The sequence below is a fragment of the Bubalus kerabau genome, chromosome 10 (assembly GCF_029407905.1).
Source record: "Bubalus kerabau isolate K-KA32 ecotype Philippines breed swamp buffalo chromosome 10, PCC_UOA_SB_1v2, whole genome shotgun sequence".
NCBI lineage: Eukaryota > Metazoa > Chordata > Mammalia > Artiodactyla > Bovidae > Bubalus > Bubalus kerabau.
Window position 1 is genome coordinate 24,904,820 of NC_073633.1, and position 19,923 is coordinate 24,924,742.

Consider the following 19,923-nt stretch of genomic DNA (forward strand, 5'->3'; position numbering starts at 1 on the left):
GATGACCCTTTCCTTTACGTGGAGTTTTGAAAATGGTAACGGGCAACATCTCCCTTCTTTGTCCCTTGACTGCCAAAAGAGCTGGCAACAAATTTGAGGCACAAGGTTATAACAAAGGCAGAGGCGAGAAGACAAGAGGAACAGTGATCCATTTCCGGTGGGCTGTGTGGTCACCCTGCATACTTACTTGTTCACACAATGCTGTTAGGGTACCAGCAGAGGTAAAAACAGGCCAGAGTCTAGGACAGCCTCTGGTCACTGGGCAGCAGTGAACTGATAAACAATCACACACTGGCCCGTTCATCAAGCTGCAGCAGGACAAAGCTGTGCAAAGCTTAGGACTGTCGGTAGCTAAGGACCTGCCTCTCATCTCAGGCCACTTCAACCAGAGTCCCTAGCACAAAAGGGCAGATGTTACCTCAAGCCCACTGCATATCCACCAGCACTGAAAGTGAAAAGTACAAGGAACCTGTCAAAAACTAAACTTGAACATTTCGGGGGAAAAAAGTCCCAAGTATTCATCGAGGACCATCTCCCTCTATCAACCCTGATTTCTGCCATAGTTTGACTAGAAGTAATTCCCTCAGCTCCCAATTCAGACCATGTTAACCAATTTCTTTTCTTCTGAGGGGACTGTGGGTTATCTTTGAATCACTGTCACAGCCCCAACTAGTCTCTCCCCAGTACGACTGCCCCCAGCCCTGCTCAGTGGGGTGTGCCTCAGCCATGGGCAGGGGTGGCACCACGGGGACCCAAGGGCCTCCTCCATCATCACCTCCACATGCTAGTTGCTGGTATGAGGGTCTCAGGTGATTTCAGCTCCCTCTATCACTCAGGCAGCGAAAGTCAGAGCCTAAAAAGAGGGCCTTGTCTAGGGACTTGCTGCAGGGCTCAGACAGCACTGAACCCAGAGGCACCTGTCCTACTTCTTTACCTGGTCTTGGACTCTAGGAAGTTGCCTGGCTCTGTACTGTTCCTGAGGGAATGACTGGCCTCAAAGGTAGAAGTAACAGAAGCATATTTAGGACTGCACTAAAGGAAGGACTGACTAGTACTGTCTATAGATGAATGTACTGCCTCGGAGCTCGTAGATTCCCTGGCACGGGAGGACTTCAGATACAATGACATGTAGGAACCAAGGTGGACAGAGAAAGTCCTGAGGTGACAGCAGTTGGTCCGACTCTGATTCTTCCATTTTCGTTTTCCAGATTAGTTCCTCTAGGTACAAGCTCTATAAACCCTTCCCATCCGCATACACACACACAGAGCAGAAGTGGGATTCACTTTATGCGACATAGCTGTTCTATAGAGAAAATGCTGGGGTCTGGTCACATGATCGTTGTCCTCACAGAACATAGCTTCATCAGTTTGGTGACTGCTCAGCGCTCGAGCAAGTGCGTTAACCAGAGACTGGGACTAGCCGACACATTCGTTCATCTGTAAACAAACACCTGGATGCAACAGGAGAGCTGCCGTTGAGAGGAACAAACCCTGAGAGTTTACTGGTAATGCAGTCACCCTAATTACCTGTTCTGTAAATGTGGATTGGGGGGGAGGGTTGCCCAAAAGGGACGCAGCCATTACAGGGCACATTATACTGAGGATGCAGTGTTAAAATCCAGGGCACAGGCCCTGGGGACAGAGGACCCTCAGCTCTCTGAAAGTGAGGTTCTGGTTAAGAAGCCTGTGCAACCACAGACAGACACACCTGAGACTTGGTCCAAGTACCTTTCGTCCAAAGGGTTTTTCCTCCACGTTCTCATCTCTCCTCCCAACAGGCATTTTTACCCCCGACTTGTAGGCAAAAGTAAAGACCAAGATCAGTCAAGGTGACAGGCAGGCACAGCTGAGACCAGAAGCCAAGTCTCCCTCTGCCTTCTCCACCAGCTCGCTGCTGCCCCACTGTGACCCAGACCCTGGAACACTAGCCTTTCCAGGGGCCAGCATTCCCTTTGGTGCGCCCAGGAGCCCAGCCAGGCCTGGGAAGCGTCCCTGTCCTCTGGCCTTCAGAGCAGCAGCCATGAGGAGGAAAGGCTTAGCTTCCCGGCCACCTGTTCTCCATTCCCCTCCCACCTACCCTAGCCTCCACCCCCAGCTCGGCGTGGAGCAGGGGCCAGCAGTCCCAATCTCCCGAACCCACCCCTTGCAGCAGCCCCCACTCCCTACAGAAACCCTGCAAAAGGCAAGGTTGAGAAGTTAAGGCTGAGAAGAACCTCCTGAGAGCTGGTCGAGGTCCTGACTCAAGATGAGATCAGGTCACGTCATGGACCTGTCCCCAAAGTGCTCCACACCAGAGCATTCCTCACATACGAATGCTCTTCCTCAGAACTTCCCTGACACAAAGCACCAACTCAGGGGGAGACTGGGGCAGGGTGTGAGCAGCAGAGGGACCCTCACAGGATGAGCTGAACTGGGTGAGACTGGAGCTGAGCGGAGGGGCAGCCACTCAGCCAGGTGAAGCTCAGAAGTTGAGACTAAGCAGGGCCTCAGAGAGCTGGTTGATGTCTCGGCAGTACGGCTCACGCTGCAGGATGAAGTCCACCTTGTGATCCTGGCCCCAAAACACCTCCAGCAGTTGGCGCCGGAGCCGCTCTGTCTCTCGCGTCTTCCGAATGCCGCCATTGCCTTTTTCCTCTTCTTTTCTCCCCTGCTGCTGATTACTGTGTTCTGTGATGCCCCTGGCAGAATGCTGAGGCTTAGAAGACCCCGGTGCCCTGGGAAGAAGCAGAGAGCAGAAAGAGCTGATAAGCATCCTAGAGTGAGTGAGCCTGAAGTTCTAGAAACTGACCACCGAGTGGCAGTATCAACTCACTTCTGAAGGGAAGATGGACGGTTCCTTTGGAACCGGATGGTGAATCCAGCTTTAGTCTAATAATTACTTTCTGTCCAGCAGAGGGCGTACTGAATGCAACCAGCTATGAGTAAAAGCAACCATTTACCAAACAACTCCGTCCAACACACTGATCAGGGAAAACAGGAAGCAGGAGCTTCCTTCCCAGCCAGAAGGGTCTGCGTCAGGATTCCTTGGGCCAAAGCCCAGGCAACCTGAATTACTATAGAATAAAGCTGGCCTGGATTGAGTCATTTTTCACCGACTCTCCAGGCCTGCTAGGCCCCTGCAGAGCAAGAGCAGGGCTGCCTAGGAGCGTGCAGGGCATTACCTGACTGGTTTCTTCAGGAACTCATCCAGGGTGGGGCCATTTCGCCCCAGGGGGTCATCCGGCACCATGAAGAGGTTTCCCACAAAGGTGAAAGGCAGCAGGCTGGATGGGCACAGAGAATGTGTGGTCACAGAGGGGCCCTTGCCCGCTGCCCGGACAGCTAAGACCAACACCATCAGAAGCTGTCGGCTACCATCCTTCAAAGCAGTGTCAGCCCCTTCCCAGAGTCCTCACCCGGTGGCAGGGCAGAGCTGGCTTAAGAGAAAGGTCTGAGTCTGTGCCCTGTTCTCAGGGGAGGGTTCCCTCACCGCTCTCTGATGATTGCCATCCACTTCTCAGACTCCTCTGCCAGGTCCCGGAACTGGTCGTTGGAGACAATGATCCCGTCAGTCTCTTCAGCCAGCTTCACCATGAACCTGTCTCGAAAACCACAGCAGCCATATTGGGATTCTCCAAGGTCCCAACCCCGGAGTGCGTTATCGACTCCCGTGACGCACTTCTAGTGATGGAGATCTGGCCCCTCACCTTGAACCAGCCACCAGATGACTGACTGGATACAGGCGCCATGGGTTAGAAAGGAAACAAAGATGAACCCTTTCATGGCCTCCCAAGAGCAACCCCTCCAGTCACCACAACCCTCCACAACACTTTGTGTCTTGTCAGTATGAGACAGAAAGACCTGGCTCTGGCTCTGGCTTCTTCCCCGCTGCCCCTTGAATCAGTCACAGATCCCTCATGCGTCTCCCTTGAGGCCTTCCACTCCGCTTCCTTCATTTCCACTCCTGCCATTACCGCCTGCGCTACTTGGACAATGCAACTGAGGTACCACTGCATAGCCTCCTGATAAGGGGGTCTCCTGCCCCCAGCCATTTACCACCCTCCAGCCTCTCCTCCCCTGATAGAACATGCTCTTCCCCTACACAAAAGTCTTCCAAACTTGCCCTTTATCTGCCAAATGTTTCCACATCCCAGGCTTGGCAGCTATGGCCTAGCAACCAGCTCCAAGCCACTCTTACTGCCTTATCTCTCCCCAACCTCCCTAATGTACTTATAGCTCCTGCCAAAAACTAATGATCAGATTTCACCCTGTTCTTCAAACATGCCCTGCGCTGTCCAACTTTCATGTTTCTCAAACTGTTCCCTTTATTTCCTCCATCTGGAAGGAAACCAGACCTCACTGATGAGAGGAATCATAAGGGGAACATCAAAAAAACAGATGCCTGGGCCCCATTTTAATAATTCTGATTCCGCAGGACTGGGGTAGAACTCATGAGATAAGTCCTTAACAGATTTAGAAACCAAGATATCCAGTGCATCCGATATCCTTGTCAATCAACAAAAACTCCCAAATCCTTCCCTTCCCACAAGACCCCAGCCAGAAGGGAGATTCCCTTTCCTCTTAGTTCTATAGTGTTTGATTTACAGTTTCTTTGGGCTATTTGAAATCATGAATCCAGTCTTCCCTGATTCCTGCCTCCTTTGGCAGGCCAGACACCTAGTACCACACAGGCAGTCAGTATCTGAAACCAGTGTGGTATAGCCTTGGTCGTTCAGTCGTGTCCAATTCTTTGTGACCCCATGGACTGTAACCCGCCACACTCCCTGTCAATGGGATTCTCCCATCAAGAATACTAGAGTGGGTAGCCATTCTCTTCTCCAGGGGATCTTCCTGACCCAGGAATGGAACTCGGGTTCCCTAAATTTCAGGCGATTCTTTACTGTCTGAGCCACCAGGGAAGCCCTAGTGTGGTATAGAGGGGACCATTAATCAGGATTCAGAATGACAGATGTCTGGCTCTGAGCTTCTGTCTGGGAAACAAACAGATGACATTATAAATATATATGGTATCATACCATGTAACAAAAGGTATTTTCAAATTAAGGATAATTGTACTGTCATCACATTAGATCATATGTTGTTCCACAGTATTCAATAGGTCTGTGCCACATGCCACTGTAACTAGGCAAAATACAAAATTTATATTGTACCTCTGCCTATCAGGACCTACACAACTGTACAGACACGTGCCTTCAAAATTTATTACAAGTGACAACCTTCAGTTTTAATTCTGTGTCAATACTGGCATGTAAAGAAGGTTCTGTATTCCAGATAACCTGTGAAATCTAGGCATAAAACAGACCTGCATTGGGAGAACATGAATTGTCTTTTTTGTAGAATACCATTTACCTGTTAGGGAGTAAAAGCTAAATATTTGAAAAAACAAAATATATAATCAGTACAGCTTGGGAACTCTTTTTTAATTTAAAACTGAGAATCCTAGAGAATAAAGAACTTATCACTGCAGTTTTTTCAAATTGGTTAGTTAGCTTTTAAAATCCACCCATGGGACTTCCCTGGTGGTCCAGTGGTTAAGAATACACCACCCAATGCAGGGAATGAGGGTTCAGTCCCTGGTTGGGGGAACTAAGACCCCACGTGACACAACAAAGATCCAATGCAGCCAAAGGGAGGGAGAAAAGCCTATTAAAAAATAATAAGTAAGATCCACCTGTCTCCCACAGTGTGTACACCAGGGAGGAAATGTGTCTTGTGTTCCTCAATTAAACCATCTAGCAGCTTTACGTTCTTGTTCTTCCTTTGCCACGTCATAGCCTTTGCCAAGAGAATTAACTACTCTGACCCTCTGTCTCCATTTCTGTACAGTGCAGATAAGACGCACTGCCGCACTTGACTGAGTCTGTGAAAAACTAAAGAATATCACTGTCCTCCAGCAGAGCACCTTGAGTGAGGAAAGCACATACCTTAGCTTCTTTTGATATTCACAAGGAGGACGAATAAATGGAAGAGGAACTTGAGACAAAGAGGTTAATCCACTAAGAGAACCCACAATGACTATGCGACTTGAGGCTCAAATTCAGACCTTCAAATTCTAAGACCATTGATCTTTCACTTATCTTTTTTTAAATACCATGTTTTGTACAGCCATATTATGCATGGAATCCATTCTTTGTATCATTATTTGGATCATTTACTCTGGTTTTCCCAGAAGGTTGGAGAATTTCTCTATGTGTTTGGACATCTAGGTTGTAAGAGGCATTTGTCAGCTAGCTATTCGTATCACCAGCTTTCCCATGCTTCCATTAAACCAGTGTTTTCTAGATGGTAAGGCACTATTAATATAAACACGAAGCATCCTTTAGTTTGATCAGTGAAAAAGTGAAGGATGAAACAGAGTTGTTCACCATCCATCTCATCCTGTCTGCAGGGCCGGTTTACCTCCCCAATCATAGGGGCACACGGAGAAGTGGCCCTTTTCCCACGACTCAAGTCTTAGTGTGAAGGGGCCAGAGCTTCTGTCCCCGCTCAGTCTCCCACCAGGCTCCCTGAATGTCAAGTCTGTGGACAAGAGAGAAGCAAGTACCTGTCATCATAGGAGGAGATCCTCTTGCCATCTAAGACCCGGGAGGGTGTGAGGGAGAGCAGGCTGAGGGAATACAGCTTGTGCAGGAAGTGACCCTCTGGAGAAACAGAGGAGCACAATGGGGTTATCCCTGAGGTGAACACGGGGTCCATCCCCAGACACAAGAGACCAGGCCCAACTCACCTCTGACCTTGGAGTCCTTACTGAAACGCCACTGAGGCACAAAGACAGTTATGTCGCGGTGGCCTCGGTCCCAGAAGTACTGCACGGCAATGGCGATGCCCCGGCTGGAGAAGTAGTGCTGGAGGCCGTGCCTGCAGTGGTAAGGGGTCAGCACTCAAGGGCCCTAGAGTGGAGACCTGGCAGCCTGGCTAGACTGCCCTCCGCTTGGCACATGTCCCCAAGGTGAACACAACTGCCCATCTCTACCTCATCCCCTCCCTGGGACCCTTAGCCCCACCAGATACTCACACCATGGCCACGTTGCTGCCATCGATGACGATATGGCGGAGGTCTGGCTTGCCTGGCACGTTAGCAAGGCACAGGGTAAAAGGGTCTTGGAGAGCCTCCTGGAAACGCTGTGTGCCAGTCACCAAGTTGCCCCCCCGGGTGCCTCGTTTCCATGGAGACCCTCGGCCTCGAGCCACAACCAGCTGCTTGTCTGCTCGGTCTCCCCTGTCCCCTCGGTCTCCACAGTGCCACGGGGGTTCAGGAGCAGGTGGGGGGCTGGGCACTCTTGGAGGTGAGGCTTCCCCATTATGGAGCCGCTGGAGGAGGGAGGCTCCCCGGAGCTGAGATGCCCTCTGATAGGGGCCCTGGGTACCAGGAGGCTGGCCCTGGACCCCAAGCCTTCCTCTTTCCTGGGGCACTCCCTCCTTCCCCAGGGCCTTCCCTTTCGGAGGCCCTGCCTGCCCGGCCTCTCCTCCTCCCGAGGCCTCTTCTCCTCCCGACTGTGGCCTGAAGGCCACTTGTCTCTCCCAGGCCTCTTCCCCAGGCCACTTCTTCCACCCCAAATCCATCTCCCTGGCACCACCCTGCTTTGTTCCCTCCTTCTCCATGGCATGTCTCTCTCCCCTTGACTCTTGCCACCCTGTAGGTCCCGTGTCCAAAGACACTCCACCGTCACCCAGGGGAGTCCTGACTCCCTGCTGCTGAGCGCCCAACGGACCTGGGCCCCCCCACCCCCAGGACGGGAATGCTTGGGGCCCCTGCCCCCGGGATGCCTCCTGCACCAGGCTCAGCAGCTCCTCCTGGATGGCCTGGGGCAGCTGCAGCAGGGCCTCTGTGTGGGCATCCCCCCGGGCCTGCAGCAGGGCAGAGAACTCTCTCAGCACTCCAGCACACTGAGAGGCTCCGGGGGATGGCCCCAGACGAAAGTCCCAGCTCAGCCGCTCCACCAGCTCCTCCACTCGACTCTGGACCATGACGAAGGCCTCAGTCAGGCCACTGACCATCAGCGAGCCGGGCACTCCAGGCACCAAGTGGGCAGATGTGCTCCAAGTCAGGCAATCAAGGAAGAAGCCCTGGGCTCCCAGAAAGATGCAGTGCAGTTTGGGTGGGTAGTGGACTTCATTCTGTAGCTCCGGGCTACAGAGACCCTTCAGGTACTCCTGGGGGAAAAGGGAGGGTAGGGAGGTAGGAAGAAAAAGGAGGTTGCTGGAGTCTTAAGTGGTCTGATAGCCCCTTCAGGCCCACTGCTGTCTCCTGAGCTCCAGGATGCCTGGGCAGAGAAATGGAGCCCTATAGATCCTGAAAAAGGTGGGGATTAAAAGAGGATGGAGAAACTCACTCCTTTCCCTTTTCAGTTGACAACCTGTGGCTAAATTTCCATTTAGAACTCGACTCAAGATATTGTTGTACGTAATTGGTTAAAAGGCTGTCTCTTCTAAACATTTATGTGTATGTATGTTGCATATTTTCATCATAATGATCATCAACACTAACCTTTACAGAGCTCATGCATCACGCCTTACGTGCTTTATCTCACTCACAGTAAGTTCAGTGAGGTGGATACTGTTATTATTCATACTTTAAAGATAAGGAAACTGAAACTAGAACTACAAGGATAGTATTCAGTGGCGGTGCCTTACTGGAAGCCCTGACTAACTCCAGAGAAAGCAGTGTGGGCTTCCACCACTCAGTGAATTCCTTGGTGGGGCCTGCTTGCCCAACCAGATTATCTCTGTTCTCCCCAAGAGTACAAACTGATTCGACCTGAATCACTTATTTCCAAACCCTGGCAGAACCTGGGTCATTACAGCAGAAATGAAACCAAAACTCTGGACAGAGAAGGTGCAAGTTCGTCAAAGCTCAGAGCCAGTGAGACAAGCAAGAAGTGAAGATCCTCCCCAGCCCCTCCTCTCTCCTGCTTCCTCGGGGGAGGGAGTCATCGCTTCCCCCGAAGGGTCAAGGAGAGGCATTCACCTTGGCTCTGCTGGCGTTCTCTTTGGGGCCCTCCAGCTGCAGCCAGATGTGAGGGTTCTCAGGACAGTCCTTCGGAAGGACGCTCATCCCCACTCTGAAGATGCGCTCCACGCGGGGCAGCTGCTCCCGCACCTTGTCCTCGGCCTCCGCAGACACCGCAAAGCGGTCAGGGGACGGGGAGCCGGCCCCCCAGGTAGGCATGGCTGCTTGGCCGCCCGACCCTGGGAAGAGGGAAAGCAGCTCAGAGCCTTGATGTCCCCTCCCAAATCTTGGTCTCCTAGCCTAACCAGCTATCAACAGGTCGCACCTAGTTATGAAACCTGTAAACAACCCAGGAGGTAACTAGCACTTCAGTCCAGTTGGAATAGGGAGGGAATGTCAGATTATCTGGGCACGGGGGCCTTCTCCTCGGAGACGAAGTCACGGATAAACAAGGCTGTCTATCTGGGATGGCCGTATGGCCTTTGGAAAATGACGACCACAGCCCTGAGCAGGAACGGGGAGGAGGATCTAGCTGGGTCTGGAGGCCAGAAGGAGTGGACAGGTGACGAAAGAGTCCCTCTCCTCCGGGTCTCTGCAACCTCCGGGTCCAAGACGGCCTCTTAGAGATGAATCCTCACCAGGGCTTGAACTGGGTTCTCCTCTGGGGTCCCTCGTCGGCCATTTCCAAGGTTCTGGCCACTCCCACCCCTCCCCCTCCCCCTGCTGCCCCCCTCGGTCGCGCCACGCGCCCCAAGCTGGGCCGAGGGGCCGAGCCGGGCCCCGCCCACAGCCGCTGGCGGCTGCCGCCCCCTGCCTGCGCTCGGCACTGCGCCCTCTGGCTCCCGCAGCCCGGGCGCAGGGGAGAGCGCGCCTACCCGCCTCGCCGCCCGCTGCGGCCTCGGTCCCGCCGGCGCCGCTCGGTGCCCGCCGGCCCCAGCTTCGCCCGCGCCCCCGGCCCAGGGAAGAAGGGCGGGGGGCCCGAGTCGGGGCGGGCCTTTCCGATTCCTCACCCAACGGGGACCTCTCTTCCCCACATCACAAACAGTTTTTTGAGTCACTTCCTGGCCGGGGCGGAGTCAGCTGGGCCCCTCCCGGGGCTGGGCCAGCACCGAGCCCCGAAGCGCGCCCCCGCCCCCGCCAGCCGCCAGCTGCTCCCCGCCCCCGGCCCGAGCCCCGGCCGCGGCCCCGGCCCTGGCCCCAATCGGGGCCCCGCCCCCGGCTCCGCCCTCGGCCGGCCCGCCCCCGCCCCGCCCACTCGCCCGCTCTGGCTCCAAGCCTGCCGGGTCAGGTCTCCTCGCTTTTCAGAGTTTTCAGTTGTTTCTCTGGAATGAGGAACCAGTTCAGGGAGAGATGGAGGTGAAGAGGGCCTTAAAGGGACTAATCCAGTCCCTTCGAATGATGATGTAGAAGACCAAGAAAAGAAAAAGACTGGCCCAGGATCACAGGATAGTGACACCCTTGACCCAAGCACTTTCCACCAAAACAATTGTGGGGAAAATACAAGAACATTCCCTTTCTTCCAACAGTGGAAAAGATACTGCTAAGAGGGCTGCTGACTTGTGAAGGATTTTTGAAGAGGGGAGGAGTGAAGAGGAAGGGGCTGTCACACATCGGCACACACTCACATACACATACGTGCACTCACAATCTCACACAGACACCCAGTGGTCCCAGTTCCAGCCTTCAGTGCTCTCCGGAGGGGCTGCCCTGGGGTTCTGGTTGTAGCCCTCCTGTCTGGCTGTCTCACTTCTCCTCTCCCTCCCAAAGCCCAGCTGCTGTCATTTTGTGCCCTGCCAAGGAGGAGGGAACTGCAGTGACAGCAGGAGTGAGAGGCAGGACAGAGTCGTGGGGCCTGGAGAGGGATGGAGAGAGAGACGCCAAGACCAGGTGACCAGGAGTCCCAGAGAGAGAGCTGAGAAGCAGGTTGAGGGGTGGTGAGAGCCTGGGGGAGAGGCAGGAAGAACCAAGGAGCAGAAAGAGAAGGTTTTTGGGTCACAGAGCCACTCAGCCATGCTGGGAACAAAGCGACACTGGCCGCCAGGTCCCTCACTCAGCCTGGGGTTGCCTTTGGCCCTCACACTTCTGGCCCTGAGGGCCGGGTGGGCCCAGGAGGGGACAGAACCTGTCCTCCTGGAAGGCGAGTGCCTGGTGGTCTGTGAGCCCGGCAGAGCTGCTGCAGGAGGGCCAGGGGGAGCCGCCCTGGGAGAGGCGCCCCCTGGAAGAGTGGCATTTGCTGCAGTCCGCAGCCACCACCACGAGCCAGCAGGGGAGATCGGCAATGGCACCAGTGGAGCCATCTACTTCGACCAGGTAATCCCCCTACCCTGCAAAGACCTGGAATCACTGTCCAAACCCACTCTGCTGCTAAGGAAATGGCCCTGCTGTGGGGCCCGCTGCCCGTCTCCTTTCCCTTCACTCCCACCATACCTTCCTTCCCTTTCTCATCATTTCTTTTAAATCTGTCCATTCTTCCTGTTTAGTCTACTTGCCACCCCTTCCTATCCTTATTCACTGCCCCTTCCCCCAATGCCATGGCTTCTCGGAGCCCCAAGCATCCCTGAGCCCCACTCAGCAGCGTCTGCTTCCCACAGGTCCTAGTGAACGAGGGAGGTGGCTTTGACCGCACCTCTGGCTCCTTCGTGGCCCCTGTACGGGGCGTCTACAGCTTCCGGTTCCATGTGGTGAAGGTGTACAACCGCCAAACTGTCCAGGTGACCTGAACCCTAGGCCCTGTCCCATCCCTGGCTCAGGATGGGGAGGGAGGAGGGGAGCGCAGGGGACCCCCAGGCAGACCTCCATTAACCTACATCCTGGGGGGCCAGGAGCAAGGGTGGGGGAGGGCCTGCTTAGCAGAAATTGGGAAGGAGGCACAGAGTCCAATGCTGGCCACCTCTCAGTCATCCAGGAGGGCACACTGAGCCCCAGCTTCCAGAGTATCTCTCTGGGGCTGGAGAAAAGGAGGGAAGTGGGGTTCCTGGGACAAGGGCCAGGGAGAGGTGCTAACTGGATTCCCCTCCCCAGGTGAGTCTGATGCTGAACACATGGCCTGTCGTCTCGGCCTTTGCCAACGATCCAGATGTGACCCGGGAGGCGGCCACCAGCTCTGTGCTACTGCCCCTGGACCCTGGAGACCGGGTATCTCTGCGCCTGCGTCGAGGGAACCTGCTGGGTGGTTGGAAATATTCAAGCTTCTCTGGCTTCCTCATTTTCCCACTCTGAGGACTCAAGCCTTTCAAGGATGGAAACCTAGCCCCTGATCTTTGCTCTCTGCCCTCTGCCCCAGAAGTATTGTCTTTAAGGCAGGAGAGAGATGCCCTCTGGCTGCATTTTTATTCCACTTGCTTGCATGGGACCCTGTGCCCGACATCCAAGGTGAAGAGTAGAGCTCTGGTGTCTCAGGACCTGCCCTTCTTACTCCACCCCCACAATTGCCCCCCCCCCAGCCTCCCACTGCATCTCCTGCCTGCAGTCCTCAGATCAGGGCAGGGTTTGGCAGCTAGGGAGACCTGTGCTACTTTGCAGACTCTGCTCTCTCTGTCCCCCACCCCCCCAACCCTGCTTCCTGCTTGGTGCTATTTGGGAACAGGTGGTTCAGGTGAGCCTGACAGGCCCCTGCATGGGACCAGATGGACCAGCCTCAGCATACCCAGCAGGCTCCTTCCTGTGAGGAGTGCCAGCATCACAGAGCTCAGCCATTGCAGTCAGAAGCTGAGCCAGCACTGTGTGGGCCAGGGCAGGAGGGAGGTTCAGCCACTAGCAGAAGTGTAGGGAGGGCGGCAGGGCAGCCGAGAGCCCGTGACTGCAACAGGAAGGGGGCATGCACCCAGGCTGAACACAGTACACACTTTTCGTGTACAGCGGGGCAGCCAGCAGACGGTGAACCCAGGCATCTATTTGTGGCAGATCCCAAATGGACTCTGGCCCTCACCTCTCCACCCAAGACATGGGGTGTGTATGTTTGCTTTGGCCGAGAGCAGGTATACAGAGCTTCTTTTGGCAGCTGGAGATAGAGGTAGGTCACACGCAGGCCGTGGTAGGTCTGCAGGCATGGAACACATCAGTGACTGTAGCTGCCTCCTAGAACTGCTCCACCTTTATAGTCTGAAGTTCGATCACTTCAGGCTCTGACCACCACCTCCCTCCTCCCAGCTCTCTCATTGACCTTCACTGTACCTATTTCACACATCCCATAACCTCTCTTCTTTCTCCTGATTTATGGCATCTTATCCTCCTTCTCAGACTTCCTGTTACCTTGGATTCCATGGTGCATCCCTTCAACCACTCTCCTGCCAGTATGATAAACTTTGTCTCACCTCTCTGTCCCATTGGCCCAGCATGGATGACTCTATCAGTAAAGTAATTAGAGAATGATGGTCAGTGAGATCGTATAGGATCACTAAAGAGAGAAGATGCTGTTACAGCTAGGTTCAGGGATTACAGGATACAAGGAGATATGTTGCAGAGACAATAAATGTAAAATTGTATGTTAAAGTCAAATAAAAAAGGATTTGGTAGTGCTTGAGTTAAATAGGAAATACCAATGTGAATTTGTGGTTTTCAAAAGAAATTACTTTTTCAAACTTTATCACTAAAGTAGCATAAAACAACATCAGGGAAAAATCTGATGTGCATTCTTAGCACCTGGATCTTTGCCTCAAATATTATTCACCTTTAAAGGGATTCAGGCTCCCTCAGAGAATAGTTCCATGCCATGAACAACTCTAGGCCTCAAATATATTGGTGAAGACAAAAAGCAAAGGTTTGTTTTTTTTTTAATGTATAGGGTAGATCTATGAAGGCAAAGGAGCAAATTTTAATAGGCTTCCACAAATTGACTTTTGTGACATTTGTGACAATTTGATCATCAAAAGGAAAATAATATAGTTAATTGGAACAAGGTGAATTTTTAAAATCCACAACTCTGTTGTGAATTTCAAAAAGAAAAAAAGCAACTATACAATGTACAAAAATGTAGTTAATATACTGAGTTGAAGAACTATGACCATAATAGGATATTTTTAGTTAATTTTGATAAGTAGAAGAATATAAATATAGCAGATATTATAAGGCACATTTATTTTTCTTATCTGCATAAGTAGGGATGGGTGGCTCAAGAGAGCTCGGAGTAATTCCAGAAAAAATTGGAACTGTACCAAAAATGAAAGAGATTGATTGGCACCATCTGGTCATATATTACAACTAGGAAGGAAGAAATTCCAGCAGTGTGTTACATGATGATGAATTAGTCAAACATCCAAAGGATAACTGCTCACTGCTCAAACATGATCCTTCATTTCTTGGGAAAGAAAGCCTCTATACTGCCCTAATTATAATCAGATTACAGTAACAATAAAACCCAAAATAATACTGGCTTAAATGAAATGGTAGATTATTTCTGTCTCACGTAGAAGAATCTGCAAATAAAGAGTCCAGGAGTGGATGCTAGTTTTATGAGCATCACAGCCCAGTTTCCTTTCTTAATGTTCTACCACCTTTAGCATTTCACCTTCTGACCCAAGGTGGCTCCTTGAGCTCCAGCCATTACATCAGCCTTACAGTCCCCAGGAAGGAGGAAGGAAGGACACACCCATTTCCTTTCAAAGAAGCTTTCTGAGAGGTTCATCCAACAATTCTGATTGCATCTCATTGGCTAGAATTTTGTCATATATGTCTACATTGGGTAGGGGTGGGAAGGCTAGAAAATAAGTCCTTATTCCAGGCAGCCATGTCCAGCTAAATGTCAGGAGTTATGTAATAAGAAAGAAGGGGAAATTGGATATTGGGGAAAACAACAATATTGGGGTAGTTTGTAAAAATGTGAATTGAGCTAAATAAATTTATAAATGATGTCAGTAAAGTTATTGTATTAGTTTTCTATTGCCCTGTAACAACTACCACAAAGTTAGTGTCTTAACACAACTTTGACTTATTATCTCACAGTTTCTATAGGTCAGAAGTCCAGCAAAGCATGACTGGATTCTCTGCTCGGGGTTTCATTAGGTCATGTAGGCAGGGCTGCCATCTTTACTTAACTGAAAGAATCCATTCCCAAGCTCATTTAGAATTCAGTTCCTCATAGTTGCAGGATTAAGTTTCCTACCCATCAATCTTTGGGCCAACAAGGTCAGGCCAAGTACTTCTCACAGTACTTCTCTGACCTACCCTTAGGTTATGTCTCTGACTTTAAAAATTCTCTAATTATAATGGCTCATATGATTAGATTGGGCCCACACAGATAATCCAGGAAATCTCTCTATTTTAAGACCTTTAACTTTAATTACATAGAAAATGTCCCTTTACCGTTAAACGCAGGAGGTTTGGGTTTTGGGACATTTGCATGTTATAATCATTAAAGATGAAATAATTTAAAGAGAAAGTATCCAGTCACAATACACTAATTCGTGGGAAAAGTGTGGACTTGAAAAGTTCCACTAATGTATAACATAAACACTGGCTCATATTTTCATCATCTTAGAAGTTCAAGTAGTTCCCAGGTCCCAACCAAGAATTCATAATTAATTATAATAATTAATAATTTGATTAACAATTCAAAACATCGTCTCACTGAGATAATATTCTTCTATTGGATATCTAAATTCAATAATTGGTCTGAATTGAGATAATGTCCTTCTCTTGGGTTTACAAACCCATTTTTATAACGAGTATAAGTGTAAAAAAGTTTATAATCCTTATAAGATACATGTGTTTTACCAAAATGTTTGAAACATGTAGAGAAGCTGACATATTATAATGATGATTCTACTGAAATGTGTAGGAAGATTTAAATTTGTGATCAATGTTTAGATAATTTGATTTGCAAAATGTGTAGATTTTGACTTGGTTATATAAATAGTGTTTAAATATATAGACAATTTTTGCATAAGTAGTTTTGTGAAGTAAATAAATTAGACAACAAATAAAGCACAGATGGTGGCTAGTGTTCCTCTCCAGGCACAAAAATCTCCTAGGACTTTAAGGAACCTAAGAATAGAATCCAACTGTCCACCTTCTCTACACCCACGCCCTGGCAGCTGATTGCTACAAAGAAAAGTCCTGCTGAAGGATATGCTGTGGTTCTAAATCCATGGTCTCTAGCTGCCCCTGGTCCTCTATCCTCCCAGCAGTTCTTCTGTGGTTTTCTTAGCCAGCTTCTTTTCTCATCCTCCCCAGAATCCAGCTGAAGACTTCTGTTCTCTCCTTAAACCTCTTACTCCTCCAACTCTGCCCCCACCGCCCGCAGCAGACTCTTCACTCTGCTTCACTGAGAAAGCAGAAACCCCAGGAGACACCCTTCCACCAGCGTATCCGGAAACTCACCGTCCTCCTCATCTCTCCCTCCTATCTGGCTCAGTAGAAGTCTTGTCCTTCTCTCTGTCAAGGTGGCTATCTTCATCCACCAGTCGTGGATTCCGTTTCCTGCAAACATAGCCTTTTCTTTTCCTCTCCTCCCTCCTGTAGGTTCGATGTCTCCTTCCCCACTCCCTCCTTCTGTTTAGCTGTTAAATAGACTCAAGTCTCTTAAATCTAAAACAGAAAGAGATGGATGTGGAAACAGTGGTAGACATGTAGTTACCCTCAGCTTTATATGCTAGTGAGCGTCACCTCTCCTCCCCTTTTGAGCCATGTATCTATGCACACAGGTTGCTCACACCCTTAAGTCAACTGTGGCGTCTGCTGCTCTATCTGAACTGCCCTCAGCTGGTCACACAGGACGCCCGCGTCACTGATGTCACTCTCGTCTGGTCCTCTGTCACTCAGGCTCTCCCTAACATTTGACCCTGTTGGCCACCCGCTCCTTCTAGAAGCACTCCCTGCCCCCACTTCCCTGACTGTGCATGCTCCGGGCTCTCCCTCCAACTCTCTGCTGAGGCCTTTTTCAGGCTCCTGTACCCCGGCCCGTCTCCTAAATGTTAGTTTCCCTTGAGGTTCTGCCTTAGAATTCCTTTTGTCCTGACACACTCTTAAAAGCACGAGTCTCAATCCGTGTGCTGACAACTTCCACATTTTTTAATCTCTGTCCACAACCTCCTTCCTAAATCTCAGACTTGTACACGGCCCATCCCACCTTAAAGTAAACCTGCTAAAATTAGTCTTTCATCCCTAATCTGTTTCCTCCTTCATTCTCTGTGTCTAAAAATAGACCATCCCTGTTGCCCCAAGGAAACACCAGCCACAATCCTGCCTCCCTCTCCCACGACCCCCATCCAGTCACTCACATCCATCAGTTCCATCCATTGTTTCCCACCCATCCTGGCTCAAACTACTGACATCACAGATAGAGTTCTATGAAAGCTTCCCAACTGGCCCCTTGGCCTTTGGTGAGTCTGTTCTTCACACTGGGGTTGCCATAGTAATCTAGTTAAAAGAGCTTCACTGCCTTAAAGCCCTTTAGGGGACTGTTGGGGAAAGAGAGGGTCTAGGATTAAATCCATATTCCTTAATGAGATTTTTTAGGTCCTTTGCAATCCAGATACTGCAATCTCCTTTGATTCATTTTTCGCCGTCTACAGGAGTGTAGAAACTTAAAAAATAGCACCATTTATTAGCCGAGGGAAAATGGCACCCCTTATGTGTTGGGGGACATGTAGCTGGTATATTAAATTAAGGATATACAGATTATGATCTGCTAAATGAGGAGGCACAAGCCACCACATGGGGTCAGCAAGTAACTCCCTCGGTTGCCCAGCTAGGGAAGTAAAAACCTGCAGTCGTTTTGATTGAAGGTACAGTACAATCCACAAAGGAAGTAAAATTGAAAGACTTATTACTTAGAGATCCCAGAAACCAGGAGCAGGGAAAGGGAGGCAATGAGCAAGAAGGGCAGTGCTCTGACCCAGTTCACATGTGAACAGGCTAGCAAGAGCGTGTTAACGTATAAGGTGATTGGGGTGCAGGTCACTAACTTTATACAGGTTCAACTCTCAATGGTCGTTTTCAAAGGTGCCCCAGGAAAAGCAAGTGGTAATTTGGGGCAGGAATCTTAAACTCAAGTCATTATCCAAATGTCCAGACTCTGGGTCATTATACTGTAAAATGCCTAAACAGCAACTCGAAACAGCTTTTTTCTCATTATAGCTCAGAAAGCAAGGGCATGACATTTGAGTCAATTGATCAGGGCCAAGAGAATTGTTCTTGGACCCAACTGAAGTAGACCAGCTCTGTTTTAGTTTATGAATTGTCTTAATCTGGACCAAACATAAATGGAGAAATCATGCTGAAATGGAGAAATCATAGACTACATTAACAAAAGATGGAGAGGCCATAGATTAGTGGGGAGAAAGTAACTTTAGCAACAAAGTGAATATACTTGTGTGAGAAACAGTAAATGTGGTGAAGGTGGTGAGTATTGGAGCCTCTCACTTAGAGGCTGCATATGACCTTCAGCAAAGTATTCAACCTCCCCTTGCCTTATTATCTTCCTCTACAAAATAGAGGAAACATTGTATCTATCCCACAGGATTGGAAAGCACAGACCAAGTATCTAATATATGTAAGTTACTGTTACCATAGGAACTAAGAAACAAGTCAAAACTGATGCATGTCCCAAGGACTCTTGGACAATCTTTTAAAGGGGGTAGGATTTTTGTATTGTTTTATTGTAGCCATTTACCTGTTATAATGCTTCTTTCTTTCAGATGTGTTCACCTCTACCCAGAAACACAGGATATCATAAAGAGTCCCTAGGAAAACACCGTACATCAAGGCTTAGGGGGTGCCCAGCTCACCAGATAGTTATGTACTTAAAAAAATTTATTGCAGTTTAGTTGATTTACAATGTTAGTAATTTAAGTACTTTTTAATGTGAGAATGAGATACAGTATAGAATGTTCTCTATATTTTGTTTATGTCTGGGACTGTCTGGTGACTTTGTAATTTCTCTGGTTGAGACTTGGCAAACTCAGCTGCCAGTGCCCAAAATGAGAAAAGGAAACTGTGATGGTATAAAGGAGAGAAGCAGGGACTAGTGGTTTGCCATGCCCACAGTGCTCAACTGTGGAACCATCTTCTTTATTTGCCCCTCTAAAAATAGGGGGAATCTCAAATCAGATTCTTGTAAATTGTTCAACAGTGAAGAAGAGAAATCTCACCAACAGGAGGCTCATAAGCCAGTGTGTGTAAAACAGGAGTATTGCTTAAAGTTCTGTTGAGTAGAAAGTAGTGATTTTGCCAAGCCCCTCCTGGATCAACTTCCTCTTAGGAGTTATGAACCTTTCACTTACTGCCCTGTCCTAAGAGCACATGCATTATTTTCAGTGAAGGGGGTCAGGGAAGACAAGACCTCTCTGGATTATGTGTGAGCAGAGGCTTCAGGCTCCTGTGCTGTGGGCTCCTACGCCATGCTCCTTCCCTTACCACTCCGCACTGCATTTGCTTGTTGATATGCCTCCCTCACCTGGCAGTGGGCCCCAAAGGACCAGAGACCATGCCACTGCCATTACCTCCACCCACTCCACACTAGACAGGGCCTGGCACACAAGATATGCTCTGTAAACACTAAGTGACCATAACCACGTGAGCCGGGGAGTTCTCAGGAAGGAGGGTTCCTTCCTGCCCCTCCATTCCCCGACCAGTGCTGAATGGACAAGTGAGAAGAGCAGCAAGAAGTAGACACCGGAAGTGTGGAAGCTTGGCCAGGGTTAGGAAGATCTCTGAGCCTGAGGGGCAATAACAGCCAGCGTTCTAGGACAGGAAGAGAAATATGAGCTGTGTGATTGCCTTTGTCTGTTGTGGCTGCTATAACAAAAACAACAGAAATTCAGTTTTCACAGCTCTGGAAGCTGGACATTCAAGATCAAGGGGCTGGCAAATCAGGTGTCTAATAAGAGCCCACTTCCTCACTTGCAGATGACCATCTGCTCATTGTATCCTCAAGTGGTGGAGAGAGGAGCTCCAATTTCTCTCTCTTCTTACAAGGACACTAATCTCATCTTGGGGACTCCACCCTCATTACTTTATCTAAACCTTATTACCTC

At 49.9% G+C, this 19,923-nt stretch overlaps 2 protein-coding genes across 4 annotated transcripts; one reads left to right on the forward strand and one right to left on the reverse strand.

The window, feature by feature from the left end:
• Positions 1 to 1,267: 1,267 nt before the first annotated feature.
• On the reverse strand, positions 1,268 to 9,994 carry KHNYN (KH and NYN domain containing). Of its 2 annotated transcripts, none has more exons than XM_055536955.1 (8): positions 9,826 to 9,994; positions 8,969 to 9,189; positions 7,016 to 8,154; positions 6,728 to 6,858; positions 6,545 to 6,641; positions 3,470 to 3,577; positions 3,162 to 3,263; positions 1,268 to 2,714 (listed from the first exon to the last, which is right to left on the reverse strand). In XM_055536955.1, exons 2-8 carry the CDS (start codon positions 9,167 to 9,169, stop codon positions 2,462 to 2,464), a joined length of 2,031 nt encoding a protein of 676 aa, XP_055392930.1. In that variant the 5' UTR covers positions 9,170 to 9,189; positions 9,826 to 9,994; the 3' UTR covers positions 1,268 to 2,461. The 2 variants fall into 2 exon arrangements, with proteins under 2 accessions (XP_055392930.1, XP_055392932.1); XM_055536957.1 differs by lacking the exon at positions 9,826 to 9,994 and adding an exon at positions 9,589 to 9,625.
• Positions 9,995 to 10,262: 268 nt separating this feature from the next.
• On the forward strand, positions 10,263 to 15,177 carry CBLN3 (cerebellin 3 precursor). Of its 2 annotated transcripts, XM_055536960.1 has the most exons (4): positions 10,263 to 11,260; positions 11,542 to 11,661; positions 11,972 to 12,085; positions 13,190 to 15,177. In XM_055536960.1, exons 1-4 carry the CDS (start codon positions 10,961 to 10,963, stop codon positions 13,319 to 13,321), a joined length of 666 nt encoding a protein of 221 aa, XP_055392935.1. In that variant the 5' UTR covers positions 10,263 to 10,960; the 3' UTR covers positions 13,322 to 15,177. The 2 variants fall into 2 exon arrangements, with proteins under 2 accessions (XP_055392935.1, XP_055392936.1); XM_055536961.1 differs by having other exon boundaries at positions 11,972 to 15,177.
• Positions 15,178 to 19,923: the final 4,746 nt, after the last annotated feature.

Excerpts from the sequence above, each read along its gene's own strand:
- KHNYN (XM_055536955.1), bottom strand. The coding sequence starts at position 9,169 with ATGCCTACCTGGGGGGCCGGCTCCCCGTCCCCTGACCGCTTTGCGGTG. Across the intron at positions 3,578-6,544 it reads ATCTCCTCCTATGATGACAG|GTTCATGGTGAAGCTGGCTG; the intron begins GTACTTGCTTCT and ends TTTTCGAGACAG. Across the intron at positions 3,264-3,469 it reads ATGGCAATCATCAGAGAGCG|CCTGCTGCCTTTCACCTTTG; the intron begins GTGAGGGAACCC and ends GTGCCCATCCAG.
- CBLN3 (XM_055536960.1), top strand. The coding sequence starts at position 10,961 with ATGCTGGGAACAAAGCGACACTGGCCGCCAGGTCCCTCACTCAGCCTG. Across the intron at positions 11,261-11,541 it reads GAGCCATCTACTTCGACCAG|GTCCTAGTGAACGAGGGAGG; the intron begins GTAATCCCCCTA and ends TGCTTCCCACAG. Across the intron at positions 12,086-13,189 it reads CCCTGGACCCTGGAGACCGG|ACTTCCTGTTACCTTGGATT; the intron begins GTATCTCTGCGC and ends CCTCCTTCTCAG.